Source organism: Monodon monoceros, unplaced genomic scaffold (assembly GCF_005190385.1).
Source record: "Monodon monoceros isolate NGI ecotype Baffin Bay Population unplaced genomic scaffold, NGI_Narwhal_1 Super_Scaffold_5, whole genome shotgun sequence".
NCBI lineage: Eukaryota > Metazoa > Chordata > Mammalia > Artiodactyla > Monodontidae > Monodon > Monodon monoceros.
This window is the reverse complement of record NW_021703782.1, coordinates 22,041,082-22,056,551: the sequence shown is the minus strand read 5'-3', so window position 1 is coordinate 22,056,551 and position 15,470 is coordinate 22,041,082. Positions and strand designations below refer to the sequence as shown.

Genomic DNA, 15,470 nt, shown 5'->3' with positions numbered 1-15,470 from the left:
TAGGGCAGAGGGCTGGGAGATGGGGGAGGGGGCAAAGGGTAGATGGGTGGGCGGGGAGATGCCGGGAGGCCGGGGGATGGAGCAGGGTGTGGGGAGGTGGGGTATGAGGCCAGGGGAGGAGGGGGCATGGGGGGCGTGAGTAGGGGGCTGGGGCTCGGGGAGGTGGAGGTGGGGCCCGGGATGTGGGCGTGGGGCGGCAGGGCGGGGAGGCGGAGCTCGGGCCCCGCCCCAGCGGGCCGCTGGAAAAGTTTGCGCCCGGCTGGCGGGGACAGAGGCTGAAGAATCTGGTCTGGGAGACACGCGACAGGAACCCGACGCCAAGCGCGGTGGCAGGACGAACCCGAGCGAGACTCTCCGGCCCGGGAACGTGCCCCCACTCCCGAGCCCCAGGACTATCCCGGCGTCCCAGCCCAGCTCGCATCTGAGCGGAGGAAGGGGTGTCAGGATGCCGGTGGCCCAAGTGCCCTTCCCAGAAGGAGGTGAGACGGCACGGCCGAAGGCCCTGGGCACCGGGGTGGGTGGGTGGGGGCAGCCGAGCCCACTTTTCTCACAAATTTCCAGCCAGTCCTCGGCGCGACGGTGACCTGGGTGGGCGAGCACATTACATCAGCATCACCCCCTCCACACAGGTCAGCCATTCTGGTGACTGAAGCCGAGGCGGGGTGGGGGAGGGGATGGTCCCTTTTTAAGTACAATTGGAGCATTTAAATGCCAAGGAAAGAGTAGTGACTCTTCACAGAGACGTTCCGTCAGTCGCTTTCCTGGAACAATTAAAAAGTTGGGCTCCCGCCCAGGATGAGGACCTGGGACCCTGGAAGCGCGTGTATATGTGCTTGTTCTCTTGGGGAAATTATTCTATTTAATTTTATTCGCCACAAAATTCCAGTTTTCCTTCTATGTCTCAAACAAGGCAGTCAGGGCTGTCAGAATCAGGGGGCTGGAAGAAAAACTTCCTACCGTGCAATAATGAGGTTCCCAGGGAAGATCAGTATGTTACATTCCTAACAGATAAAGCTGGGGAAGGTCCTTCTTTGACCTGGTGCAGGAAAGTGCTAACTTTGCCACTTTTAACCCTCCAGTCTCCAAATGGTTCTCTCTCCCTCTCTCCTGATCCCTCTCCTTCTTACGTTCTCTCTCTTCCTGACATTGGACACTCCCAAGGACATATTACTTTGTGGTGTTTTTGTATTTAGAGGTAAGAGAGGGACTTCTTGTTGGATTTTTAAAGTGAACATGCTTTACTTTGAAAATGAAGAAAGGCAGCAGCATGAACTGAGTCTGGCTCTTCTGGAGCTCTGGGTACTTCCAGAATTAGGCATCTTTTTCAAGTCTGGAGTTAGAAGTTGCAGACCTTGTATATAATCACATGTTCCTAATTTATCTTTTCAACATTTATTTCTTCATTGATGAAAATCTTGCTGGTATGTTAACAAAAACGTAATTCCTAGGAAGTACGAGGGCAGGATTATGGTCTGTGGGTATATGAGTAACAAGGGATGACCAAGCCTGTTGCTGGTGTAGGTAGTGGTTCTGGTGTGTATATGTGTGTGGAGTGTGGTATGGTGTGGTATGTGTGTGTGTGTAGTACTTAAGGAGTTGTGGAATTATCCACATCTGTACAAGTTCTCAATTGATGCAGAGCTCAGTGCCAGTATGAATAATTTTGTTGCGGGAGGAGAACCATACACTAGATGTTCTCAGTCAGCAAACATTCACTTAGGGCCTGCTAGTCCAGGCGCTCTTGTTGCCTGACACCAGAGATCTGAAACACAAAGTCAGCCCTTAAGATACAGACAAAATGCTTCCTCAACCAGTTTTCATCTCTGAAAATGCTGCTTTCCTCTTTACATTTGTGAATTTCATTAAAGGCATGAGTCTTCTAATTTTCTACCATATGTGGATACTGAAACTCCCATTTCCTGTACAAGGAGCCTTACCTATTGGCCTAATGAATTTATTTCTCAAAATTTACTAACTGATTTTTCTTTGTCTGGAAATAATGACACTAATTTGATTCCACGGTATCTCTTCCACCTCCTAAAAATGTTTCAGGACCTACAGTGTATACATATATTTTTGTCGCAAAGACATGGGGATTTGAGCATACCATAATCTCGAAACATTTGGGGTTGCCCAGTTGGAGAAACCCTTTTTTTCTGCCAGGACTTGGGACTATGACTCTGGTGCTGCCACAGCTGGCAAGGCAGCCTCAGGCAATCTGTTACGTTGGCCAGTTAGCCAAGACTGCTGTGCCGTGGGCTACACCAGCCTTTCTGTTTCCTCGCATTTGGCTTCGTGATTCCTTTCTTAGCAGTTTCGGAGCCATTTCATATTATTCCTTTGCCGTACATTTTCTGTAAAATTAATTAATTGCCTTAAGAGATATTCCATGAACTTTTGGAGATAATATGATATACTGAGTGGAATCCTGTCTAGTTTTAGTTAATAATACTTTTAAGTGTTGTTACAGTTGCTAAGCATAAAGTTGCCTTTTCTTCTCTTTTGTTTTCATTCAATTTTTGAGGAATTACAGCTGCATCTATAAGAGGCCAGGCAGTAAGCCAGTCAGGTAAATCAGTGACAAGGTTGTTCCAAGGAGAGTGTGGTACGGATTGGGTGGCTCTAACGTCCCATCAGCACCGTGAGCTGGAGTGAGAGACCTGAGTCAGTTGACTAGGCTCTTTGGCCTTGAAGATGCCACCCCATTTCCTCGGGGTCAGAGTTTTCCATATATTTCAGTCAAGCCCTCACATTAGCATTCCAGCATTTTGCTATCAGTTCCAAGCATGGTGGTGACACTCTTGTCACTATCTAGGTGAGGAACACATGGAAAGGTGACAGCCTCCGGAAGAGCTTATCCCTAACGTGGTGCGCTGGAATCCAATGACACAGGCATCCAGCCCAGCGCAGCCTCTTCCAAGCTGTGCTACAAAGGACACTGCGCCCGCACACCCAACCCCCCGGACTCAGTTTCCTCCTATGTACATTTGGAAGGCAGATGCTGTAGTGGGGATCAGACATGGTACTTGCAATGTGCAACATGGGGTACATGTGCAGTATCACCGAGTAAGAGCACTGCTGCGGGAAAGGATGACAGGGACCCCCCAGTTAGGACTTCCTGGGCAGAACACCTCTTATTTGCATATGCCTGGAGGAGCTCATTTCCACACACTTTCATTCGTCCTGTGGCAGTCTTGGTAAGAATTCAGTCCCGTGCCCTTCCTTAGAACAAGCACAGAAGAGAAAGTTTGACAAGGCTGGTTGAAAACCAATGAAGGTAAAGACCTTTTGCATCTAAAGCAGTTGCCCTCCGATCGACGAGCCAGGATGCCCAGGAGTGTGTGCACAGAGGCAGATGCTCGAGCTGCACCAGGTCCTGGGTACAACCTGCATTCCTGGGGCTCCCTGGACTGCCCCCAGATCTGTGTTAGCATCCAAGCCTTGTTTACCGGGAGAAAGAGCTGTGGAGAAGCCACTGAAAAGCAGGAATCCTGATCAGGGACCAACTCACTTCCACACTCCAGAGAAGAAAGGGGAAGGTGTGGAATCCTGACATGGTTCATCTGTAACAGCTGTTTTCTCACTGGGAGCTCCACTAATGGTCACAGAGCAACTCGCAGGCGTGCAAGACTGAGTGTGTGAAGCCTCTTGCTATGAACTATCTCTGAAAGCAGAGTGAGGTCACCTAAGAAGCTCGGAGTGAGGGGAAATACTCATTAGCATAGGAATTTTTCTGGGGCCATGAAATGGCCAACTCATTATTTCCTTCCTAAATTCTTCTAAACCAAAAAAAAACACCTTGCTTTCCAAGAAATTTGGCTTGTTGGCAAATGCTTCATGTTTTAATTCAGTTTGGGGGATGAACTGGGAGAACGTGCCTTTAAAAATACACTGCCCTGCATCCGACCAGGAGAAATAAATTTCTCACTATCTTATTGTGTGTGTGCGTGCGCTTTTTTGTTTGTTCGTTTGGGGTTTTTTTTGGCCATTACAGAAAGAGACAGACCCCAGATTGTGGAAATATTTCCCTTTGTTTTTTTCCTTTTCCTTCTTTTTACAGTTTGTTTATTTTTCAAATTGACATGTGTAGAGAAAGTGAGTCGCTAGCACAGAAAGCACGTCTGGAATCCATTGGCCCCTGCCGGGCTCACCCCTCCCCGCAGATGCTCCAACTTGGAATGGAGGGAAGAGGTGTGGGGTGACGCACCTCTGAACCACCTTACAGAAAGTGTCGTATTCCTTCTCTGCAAAAAGAAAAAGGCTTGGTGTTGAAATGCCTTGAGGTAGACTTGAAGACCCCAACTGAATGAGGTTGAAGTGAAAACTCTTAGGTGTAGCGGGTCTCTGTTGAGTAGATGTAAGGGAAGCTCAGGTGTGGGCAGTGTACTTCAGGGGACAGGTCTGTGGGGGTCTGGGCCACATGAGCACAGTTTGAGAGTGAGAACTCTGCCTGTGGACATAAGCAAGGCACAGCTGTGTCGGAATCTGGGTTTGTTGGAAGACCACTGCCCATAAGCAGGAGCATCTCTGTCCTGAGTATCTTCTATAACATGCCTGGCTTTCTGAATGTGTACACGACTAGCCAGCACCCAGCCACACTTCTCAGCCTCAGGCTGTATTTTTAAGTATTCTGGTGGAAATTAAGTAGTGATCAACCTTTTACAATGGAAAGGCAGATGCTGGTCACTGCCAGCCCCAGACACCTATCTTTTAAAATAAAACAAAACGTGAGCATTTGTAGTGTGTAATGCTCACCCTCTATGTGGACTTCTCCAGCTCCCCGCAAATACCACTTGCAGGACCAGGGGCTAAGACCCATAAGCCTCTGCAGGGACCCTCCCATCAAAGCCCAACCTAGACATCAATGCTAGGAAATCCACGGTACTCCTTGGAAACACAGGCATGTGCTCACCACAACGACATCCTCAACCCATCCTAGCACCACTGCTAAGGTCAACAACACTTGGAAACCACTCCACGTCCACAACCAGGAATGAATGGAGGCTGTTGCATCCATCCACACGGTGGAAGCAATGGGAAGGAATTACCGGCATCTCCACGCATGGCTCACAGGAGCATCACATTGAGAGGACGATGCCAGGCACACTGTATATCATATGGCTCCATTTATATGAAGGTCAGACACAGGCTAAATTACCCTAGGGGACGAGACGTCCAGAGAATGTTACTATCTGGGAGTGGTTAGTGACTAGAAGAGGCCATGAGGGATAGGATAGGTTGGTCTCCCAGGAGCCCTGGTGCCCGCAGTGCCCAGCACCCCTGCAGTGACCAGCAGCAACAGGATGGATGAGCCAGGGAGGGCCGATGCCCCACCTCGCCATGAGCAGGACCTGGGAGGGGCAGAGCGTTCTTCCGGCAAACTCGGAGTCTGTGCTGCGCCCCTCGGGATGGAGGCCCGAACTCGCCCGTGAGATGGTTGGACTATGCACAGTGGTGTTCAGATGCATCCAAAATCAATCTGATCTTTAGCCCAGCACTTAACTCTCAGATAGGGTCTACTTTCTAATGTTGATAATCCAAAGAAAATAAGCTTTTAGATTCCAAAGAGAGATGGATATCTTCCAGTTACGCAAAATGTGGAGATTCACATTTAACAAAAGACGTTCTGAAAAAATGTGCTTCTTGAGCGATAAATATTTAATTAAGGGAAACTATAAATCAAGAATTAACGGGAAAATATGTTCACCTTCAAGATTCATGGTTTGGATGGGTTTCTGGCACATCTTAGACAATTTTTGTTTTGGTTATTTTCTTTCTGGTTATCACTTTTTATTGTTCCCTTTTGTTTCCTCTACTCAATTTTATCAAAACTCTATATATTCAGGGGGAAAAAAAGCTGATGTGAGTCTGCAAAGCCTGTGGTGTATTTCCTCTGCCCTTTATTTCCAAGAGAAGTCCAGATCCATCAGTTTTAAAGGGACTCACTTCCCTGCTATCCATACTATACAACCTAGTCGGAGGGGTGGAGACTGTCCAAGAGGTATTCAAATGCCGTGGAGTTATGGGGGAAACTAAGGCACAGGAGACAAACTTTGGACACACCCTGGTTTCAAAAGCCTTTCAGTTGCAGATGCCTAGAGCCCTTTCACCCCAGTGTGAGTGGGAATTCCTGTACAATTCATGTTCCTGTCCTTTTAGTCTTATTAGTATGTTTTTTATCATTCAGACTGCTCTGGTGCTGAGTCAGTTACCATTATAAATCCTCTTGTTATACTTGCCAATATCAGGTCCTGGGAGAGAAACCCCTGATGGGAAAGCAGATGTCTCAGAGGCATCTGAGGCAAACCCGACATGATGGTGTCATGGACAGAAGGGCGGCCACTTGGATGTGGCAGCAGGGGTCTGGCATGGGGGATGTTGCGTATGTAGGGCCCTCGGGCCAGCCATGTGACCCCATTGCTGTCGGGGAAATAGCCGCTCTCAGGATGCTGCTGCTTTGTGGCTCTTGGTGGAGCGGCACATGTGTTCCTCTTCCCTACCTTTGTGCCACGGCTTTTCCATGAATGAGCTCACACGTGGTGCAGTGGCAGTGCATCTGTGTGGGGATGCGGAGTACTCTCTCCGGGGTTGTGCTCTGGGGTGGCAAGTGGTGGAAAGATAACCAGGCGACTAAGTTCTCCTGTGCCTGGTTTCCCACGACAGATCTTCACGGTGTCAGCATGGGGATTAAATAAGGGGCTCCAGGGAAAGTGCTCTGAGAGTGTCAGCTGCTGCGCCTACTTCTACTCTTAAAAAGACAGCTTGCAATTTGTTTTAAAAAGTGGTGTGCGGGCTTCCCTGGTGGCGCAGTGGTTGAGAGTCTGCCTGCCGATGCAGGGGATACGGGTTCGTGCCCCAATCCGGGAGGATCCCACGTGCCGCGGAGCGGCTGGGCCTGTGAGCCATGGCCAATGAGCCTGCGCGTCCGGAGCCTGCGCTCCACACGGGAGAGGCCACAACAGTGAGAGGCCCGTGTACCGCAAAAAAAAAAAAAAAAAAAAAAAAAGGTAAAGAAAAAACTTCACACAGTCGGCTGTTGTAAATTAACCTCGTTTGATCTTAATTATATATTTAAATACTCAAACAATTTTAATTTAGAATAAGTGAGCTTAGTGAAATCCATTTCTGCTTTGGTAGCTGGGTCTGCTTCACTGTGGACATCACAGGAGGCTGATGGATAAAGCCACAGGTGGGTTGGGGTGCATCCAAAGTCCAGTGGGGAAGGACCATCGGAAGTCTGGCTCTTGGGTTTTCCGCCCCACCCTCTCACTAGTGCTCCCAGGTTGGTTTCTTTCAGTTCACACATACCGATTTAGTTTTGGCAGTTTAGACAGTTAGAGCTAAACTCTGAATTTTAAGCCAAACGCGAAAATCCAGTTAGTTGTCCTCTCTTTTCTTCCTTTAGTCTCAATAGCTGTTGATTCCACTTTTACAGGTTTGTATTTCTTCCTCCCCTGGCTCCATGCTCAGCTGCTCGCTAGGGGGGTGGCCATGTGGGCCGTGCGTGGCCTGTGCTCTTCTTCCTTTGGTGGCCATGTGGTCGGTTTCCGAGCTCTCCGTTGGGCAGACCTGGGGGCCGTCTAGACTCAATTTCTGGCCCTGGCCCTGCTACCCGGGGATCCCATCCAGGAAGTGTGAGTACTTCCCACAATGTTTCTCCAAAACCCACCAAGGACGTTTCAGAAATCGGACGGGCATTATTCCAGATTCTATTCTATTTTTTGGACCTGGCATAATACTGTTTCTCTCTCAGTAACTGGGAATAAGGGTTTACCAGCTCCTGTGCAGTAGATGAGTATGAACTGGTTAGCGTTCCTAAGTGCCTTGAGGCCCGCGCACCGTGATGAAGAGTGGCCACCGCTTGCCACAACTAGAGAAAGCCCTCGCACAGAAACGAAGACCCAACACGGCAAAAATAAATTAATTAATTAATAAACTCCTACCCCCAACATCTTAAAAAAAAAAAAAAAGAGAGATTTCCAGATGGAAGTATTACTTGGGTGTGTGTGTGATGGTGACGTGACTGAATGATGGCGGAGCTCATGCACTGAATTTCCCTCCTCAGCAACTGCAGACACAGAACTGCTCCCTCTGTCTCCATGGTCACTTAAGATCTTGACCTGTGTTAAAGGCCCCCTCTGGGCCCATGCAGACCAGCCGTCCAAATGCTTCAACATTTTTAGTGCCTTTCCCCAACTTTATTGTTGCCGTTGATCTTAGGTGCTGTTACTTTATCACTGGGCGCCCCCTCCTTTTATCTTTTTTCAGGAGCCCATTCTCAACACCCTAGCCGGTGTCTGGCTTGGATCACTATTGCAGCCTGAGCCGCAGGCTTTCTTTGCCCGGGAAATGGACGTTCCCAGGGCGCCCTCTGGTGGATTCTGGAGCTAACCGATCGTGAGTTCCAAGTGATGGCGACGGTTCTCACGCTGCACCCCAGACCCTACACCTCCAACGAGACCCTGCACAAACATTACAGCTATGTAGGCAAGCTGAAGGACAGGCTGAAGGACGCCCCCGAGGGCAGCACGCTCACCACCATTGTTTTCTTGATCATCTGCAGCTTCATTGTCTTGGAGAACCTGATGGTTTTGATCGCCATCTGGAAAAACAATAAATTTCACAACCGCATGTACTTTTTCATTGGAAACCTGGCTCTCTGCGACCTGCTGGCCGGCATAGCCTACAAGGTCAACATTCTGATGTCAGGCAAGAGGACCCTGAGCCTGTCTCTGACGGTCTGGTTCCTACGGGAAGGCAGCATGTTTGTGGCCCTCGGGGCATCCACCTGTAGCCTACTGGCCATTGCTATCGAGCGGCACTTGACCATGATCAAAATGAGACCTTACGATGCCAACAAGAAGCACCGCGTCTTTCTCCTGATCGGGATGTGCTGGCTGATTGCGTTCTCGCTGGGCGCCTTACCCATCCTGGGCTGGAACTGCCTGCACAACCTCCCTGACTGCTCCACCATCCTGCCCCTCTACTCCAAGAAGTACATCGCATTCTGCGTCAGCATCTTCACGGCCATCCTGGTGACCATCGTGATCCTGTACACACGCATCTACTTCCTGGTGAAGTCCAGCAGCCGCAGGGTGGCCAGCCCTCACAACTCAGAGCGGTCCATGGCCCTGCTGCGGACCGTGGTGATCGTGGTGAGCGTCTTCATCGCCTGCTGGTCCCCACTCTTCATCCTCTTCCTCGTGGATGTGGCCTGCAAGGTGAAGGAGTGTGCCATCCTGTTCAAGGCCCAGTGGTTCATTGTGCTGGCCGTGCTCAACTCCGCCATGAACCCGGTCATCTACACGCTGGCCAGCAAGGAGATGCGGCGGGCCTTCTTCCGGCTGGTCTGCACCTGCCTGGTCAGGGGCCAGGGTGCCCTCTCCTCACCCATCCAGCCTGCTCTCGACCCAAGCAGAAGCAAATCCAGCGGCAGCAACAACAGCAGCCCCTCCCCAAAGAGCAAGGAAGACCTCCCCCAAACAGCTGCCTCGCCCTGCATAACAGACAGAAACAAAACCCTGCAGAATGGGATCCTCTGCAAGTGAGGACGCCGGGCTCCAGGAACGTGGGGTCCTTGCATCTCCATGGAACGAGCAGCAGCTAACCCTGCAGCCACATTCTTATTGATTGCATGCCTCACCCACGGGGGCTATTACAGAGCTGGGACTCAGGAAACCTATTCTGCCAACAGCCTGCCTGTTGTGGACGTCTCTTAAGGAGGGAACCCAAGGAATTGCCAACCCATTTCAGTGTCGACAGCATGCCTTGTCCGTTTAGGCTCCAGGCTCTTCCAAATGTACCAAGCTGCCAATGTCATCAGTCACCTTACCCTGAATCCCACCGACCACTGTCTGCTGTGCCTAGAGAGGGAAGGTCGTGGACCACAGTGTACAGTGTGTCTCCCAGAACATCAGGATGATGTTTGGTAACTTTACACTACACTCTGCACAGGATAGATGCTGTATATTCGTCATTTCTGTGTTACAGAGCACTTGCGTTTCATATGTCTGCCATTGGTACATGCATAAGTCGCAGTACGTGATACTGTTACATAACAGGAAGTACAGGTATGTTCTGACTGAAGCACCAGGTATGAGGATATGGCTGGGTACTAGGTGGACACACTGGTCCCAGTCTCCTCAGACTGACATGAAGTCTCAAGTTAAGCAGGTTTTGAAAGCCCAAATCCCCCCCAAAGGGCTTGTCCGAGGCTGGTCTCAGATGTGTGGGTCTGACTCCAAACTGTCCTGAGACATACACTTGACAGCGTCTGGAGTATCCTGGTGAGAATGAGCAAGTTCTGTGGGCGTACATCCCCCAAGGGGACCTCTGCTTCTCTTCTGTCATTTGTCCCTGCAGTCTTAAGCACATCTAAAAGCCAAATCAGCCAAATTATGTGATTGTTTGGCATTTCTCCAAATCACAGAAAAGCCAGCCAACGTATTCCAGGAGGCTGTGCCCCAGACCAACCAAGAAAAGAACCCACGAGGGAGAAGCAGAGGACAGACCCCTGGCTCATTTCACCTTTCCAATGTAATGGTGAGTTTCTATTGAATTAGGAGAGGTTTGCAAGGCAGCACTGTGATCCTATGTTGAGTTTGAATCTGTATCAGAAAGCACCAAGTCAACAACTCCCTGCGTTGTCACAGCTGAGCAGCTGGGGTCGTCAGCAGCCTCATGGATTCCCGAAAGCTGACCCTGACCATGACTATTAGAGCAGTTTAATTGTGATCTGGCAGCTTGTGCTTTCTTCAAAGAAATATAGCCATACTGTACTCTTCCTTTTCAACACATGTTGACCCTGTATCACTGTTTACCTTAAGAAGCAATTACTTAGACTGTATTTTTGTACACAATCATCCCCAGTGATTCTTCATGCAGTACAAATGGGTGAAAAATACACAAATTTGTAGAGCTGTCATAAGCATATAGTTGATGTATTGAGTTCTTTGTTAAAAAACAAAAAACAGCCTTTAAAAGGATTCTTTCTTGGGTAAGCCTCACATCAGAACCCCCTGAAATTTTTAGGTTCAGTGGGAATTTTGCCTGAATAAAGACTAAAAGAGTAGTCTTAATACATGAATAACTTTTCAAAGAGAAAGGGACTCCTCTTTGTTATATGATGCCAGTTCCTCTTTATTAAGGAAGATTTCTGTGGGTCCTGGGTGATCATGTACCGACCAACATCTTTCTTAATTTTTGTTACTGATGAGATAAATCCTATTTGTAAGGAGATGCTCATCGGTGGCTTTTTTTTTTTTTTTTTTTTTTTTGCGGTATGCGGGCCTCTCACTGTTGTGGCCTCTCCCGTTGCGGAGCACAGGCTCCAGACGCGCAGGCTCAGCGGCCACGGCTCACGGGCCCAGCCGCTCTGCGGCATGTGAGATCTTCCCGGACCGGGGCACGAACCCGTGTCCCCTGCATTGGCAGGCGGACTCTCAACCATTGCGCCACCAGGGAAGCCCATAGGTGGCATTTTTGTTGTCCTCATTACGTCACTGAAAAGGAGCTGATTCTCTTGTCAATAGCATGAGAAAATCCAGGGCATTTCTGGAAAAGTTAAGCATTAAGATACTGGGATAAGAAAACAACAACAAAAAAATTGCCTCAGAGAGCCCAAATATTGAGTATTGCATTTTACCTTAGGTAGTGAAATGACTTAAGAAATTTATATGTTAGTTCTGAGTTGCTTGGGGGCCCCAGATGTCTGGCACTAATATTAATAACACTATAACTCAACTTTTTTTGAGGTAGTGCAAAACTTTCAATCAATCTGAATGAAAAATACTCCAAAAAAGTAATTGTGTTTATTTGATATATGCAAAAGGTAATCAAATTTAGTACCGATGTGTACATTCCTAACTAGCTAGCTGGAGATCATTTAGAAGTTGAGTATGTCAAAGCCACAGAGAACCTGTGCATTAGATCTCGTACAGTTAGTAACCTTTACTGTGTCCCATGTATGTTTGTTAAAAAAATAAATAAAACTGAAAGCCTTTGTATAAACTCATTCTTGGGAGTCCATGTGAGGGGCTATGTACACTGGGGCTGCCCCTGGTGATGTGCAAAGTGGCAGTGTGACCTCTCACTTGGTGCCAGTGTTTCTGTAGGAATTAAAACACTGAGAATTCCAATAACATTTCCCCTAGGCTTCCCACTAGCAGAGCTGGTGTTTTAGTAAACTTCAGTGTATTAGGTGCTATTCCACCAATTTTGGTAGGTCAATAGGGAAGATCAATGGACTATCCTTTTGATAGGGGGAAAATTGTAAGGGTCATGGCAGCCAAAGTACAGCTGAAAGAGATGGGATGATGGGTTCTGTTCCATTTGGTGTAATTGAAGCAACAGGAGAGACTAGATCAGAACTAACCCTTTCTCTAGCTTTCTCCGGCACAAATGGTAAGTTTTCACTTCTCCACCCTACATTCTACGTAGAAGGAGACCAGTGTATGGCATCACTAGTTGGTAGTGACATTCTGCCACCTTTGCTAACTGCCCAAGGCCGAGTGGACAGAAGTTAACATAAATCTCAACAGGAATGCCTTTGCCAGGCCACCATTTTCATCCCACACCTTTGGTGTCCCTGACGGGGTTCTGGTGTGATTGTATTTTAAGAGGTCTCCTGGGGAATAATTGAGAATATCTGCTTTCTATGGAAAGGTTTCAAACTCAACTCCTCTCCTTCATGAGGCAATACAAGATCCACCAAACAAATGAGAAACTTTTCACGATATTCTTTATTGCCCTCAGACCCACATTGACAGTTAACATCAGACTATTTAGAGAACGGTTGTTTCCACCCTTGACCCATGTTGCTTCTGCACTGGTAAAGAGCCTTTCACAGAAATGTAACAAGGTGTACTTTATAGAAAACTTCTAGTTAAATTACCAAGTCCATGCTTTTAAATGTATCTACGAGTGCAAAACTTCCACACCCAAATGTTTTTAGTATCTAAGTCAAATATCAAAGGGTTTGCTACATAATCAGAAATGCACACACCACTATTCTGAAAATGAAGGCACATTTTCCAATAACCAGTGATAAGAAGTGCAGCATTGCCTAAGTGGGTGTGACAGCCTCTGCCCCTGGGCCACAGTGATGGCATCCAGGGACGACATGTGGCATCTCCAGTTGGCTGCCCTAGAAGCTCAGGGGTGTGTCCAGCGTGGCAGCAGGCTCACAACTGGAAGCCACATCATTTACTGAAGGAGTGAAGTGGATTCACTGAATGTGAGGAGGGAAGGAACTTAAGCCAATTCTCTTTACCCGTTGTGTTAACAAATATCCCAAATGTTGGCCAAATAATTTAGGTTTTATTATTTTTCATAGAACAGAGATTAGAAAACTTGAAATTGGTTTTGTATTTCCACTCCTCAGAGATGTCCAAATACCGATTCTGTTCCAATATCAACGTAGAAAGTGGTAAATTGGCAATAAACCATAGACCTTCACAGTAATTCCTTTTTGTTTCACAAAAGTTAACGGAAAACAAAACACAAAATTTTCAAATATTTATCAATATGTATAATTTGCCATCCAAATGCTTTTTAAAAATTAATAAATATCTCATTATTACACATTAGATGTACACGGAGTTCTCTCCTAATCCTTGGATTTAAACATCAAATTTTAATTCTTATTTAGTTCTGGATACAAAGAAACATTCATGTACTTAACTTTACAATATTTATTCTGGAACAAGTTATATTCAAAAGTCAAATGAACAGAGACCATTCCACTTGCAACCAACATACAGCTGTTACAAAAAAGTTAATTCAGTGTTCAAAAATGGATTTGCCCATTGATTTCGGCTTTAGTTGTCACTTGATTTGTGGTTAGAAACTTTGGTTGTGGTAAAAATGTCCCAGACAAGTGTGAATTCATGACCTCAAACACCAGGGCCACAGTGTGTGTCCCACTTGCATATATTCCTGCCTACAGCATTTCAAGGTGAAACAACAAAAGAGAAACTTTACATTGCATGAGATGCAGGAAGGAGGCGAGAACAGGCAGGAGCAACCTCACCTCCGCCTCCAGCATCCCTCCTAACACCGACCATTTTTCATGCATGAGGGGGTCCCGGCCTCCTCCTGGGCCATCCACGCCTTGTCTGCCTGTTCTTACCCTCCCCATCCCGTCTGCAGCCTAGTTTGCAAAGCCTTCAGACTCCCCAGACCCACCCAGGAGTTCCACCCTCCAGGGTCCTAGTTGAAGTTGGCCACACCAGCCATCAGGCCTGTCACGCTCCCACACTCTTTGTGCGTTTATTTCCTACTGGACTATATCCTCAGGTAGACGGAACCTTTGCACACTCACAGGAGCCCAGAACAATGCCTACTTCACGTGAACTAACGTAAGATGAGGCCAAGAGAATGCTGGTAGAAAAGCCAACAAGCAGTGCGGCTATACCCAGGAAGACCACACTCGGCCCCCAAACACGCCTGCCCGGGCAGCCTCACCAACACCCACCCCTGCTTGTTTTTTTTACATGCTACTGGATGAACAGGGGATGTAGGTCTGGACGTGCTGCCCCCTCCCTTCTTTTTTCTTTTTCTTCCTCTGTCCTCCCATCCTTTCCTTTCCTGTCTTCCCCCATTGACTTCTCTTCCCTTGTGTCACTTTCCACAGTGGACCCCCCGTGACCCTCTTGTCCTGTTCCTGCAGCATCCAGGACCCTCCTCCCTGTGTCTGCAAATTCTAGGACATATCGGTCCCCAAACTCTCCACATTTGTGTAACTTTCTAGTTGTCCTTGTTAGTTAAAATACCAAAACCCAGGGAGGAGGCCCGAGGTGCAAATTGCCCAGTCAACCTGCGTGTGCACACATACAGACAGAGATGCACGTCCGTTGTAATCAATGTAGGTATATGCATGTGTATATATGTATATACAGACAGAGATGCACATCTGTCATAATCAGTAGATATATGTGTGTGTGTGTGTATATATGTATCTATACATATGCAATTGATATTCACAAGTCCTGGTATAAAGCTGCAATTTTTCTGGCTGCTATAAAATATGCCAGTTTTAAAACTGTTTATTTGTTGCTTGCAAACTTATAAATATATATAAACTCCATTATAAATAAATTGTGGCTGGCAGATGGCATTTTATCTGCCAGCAATGATTGCATGGAGTTATAAATGCTTATTAATCCTCCACTTTTAAACTCACAGCATGGACGCTGGGATCTATAACATGAAGTGGCATGAAAACATAATCATACATTAGAGGGGAAAAACCATCAATGAGACAGGTAAGGGCTAGCAATTCGCACCTGAGGATGGTTCTCAAAGTCAAGACTGCCTACCAGCTTCACCCACAATTTATTAGAAAGGCAAATTCTCTGGCCCCATCCAGAACTACTGAGTCAGGAACTCCGGGGAGGACCCCCGATGGCTCTGATGCCTGCCTTTCACCCCAAGTCTGCTTATGAAGGCCTGTCTCTCTGCCAAAGGATTCC

General features: G+C 47.5%; 1 protein-coding gene across 1 annotated transcript; it reads left to right on the top strand.

Moving 5' to 3' along the window:
- Positions 1–269: 269 nt before the first annotated feature.
- On the top strand, positions 270–10,472 carry S1PR3 (sphingosine-1-phosphate receptor 3). The gene is made up of 2 exons (XM_029203975.1): positions 270–479; positions 8,269–10,472. The coding sequence occupies exon 2, from the start codon at positions 8,412–8,414 to the stop codon at positions 9,546–9,548; it is 1,137 nt and encodes a 378-aa protein (XP_029059808.1). The 5' UTR covers positions 270–479; positions 8,269–8,411; the 3' UTR covers positions 9,549–10,472.
- The last annotated feature ends 4,998 nt before the right edge of the window (positions 10,473–15,470 follow it).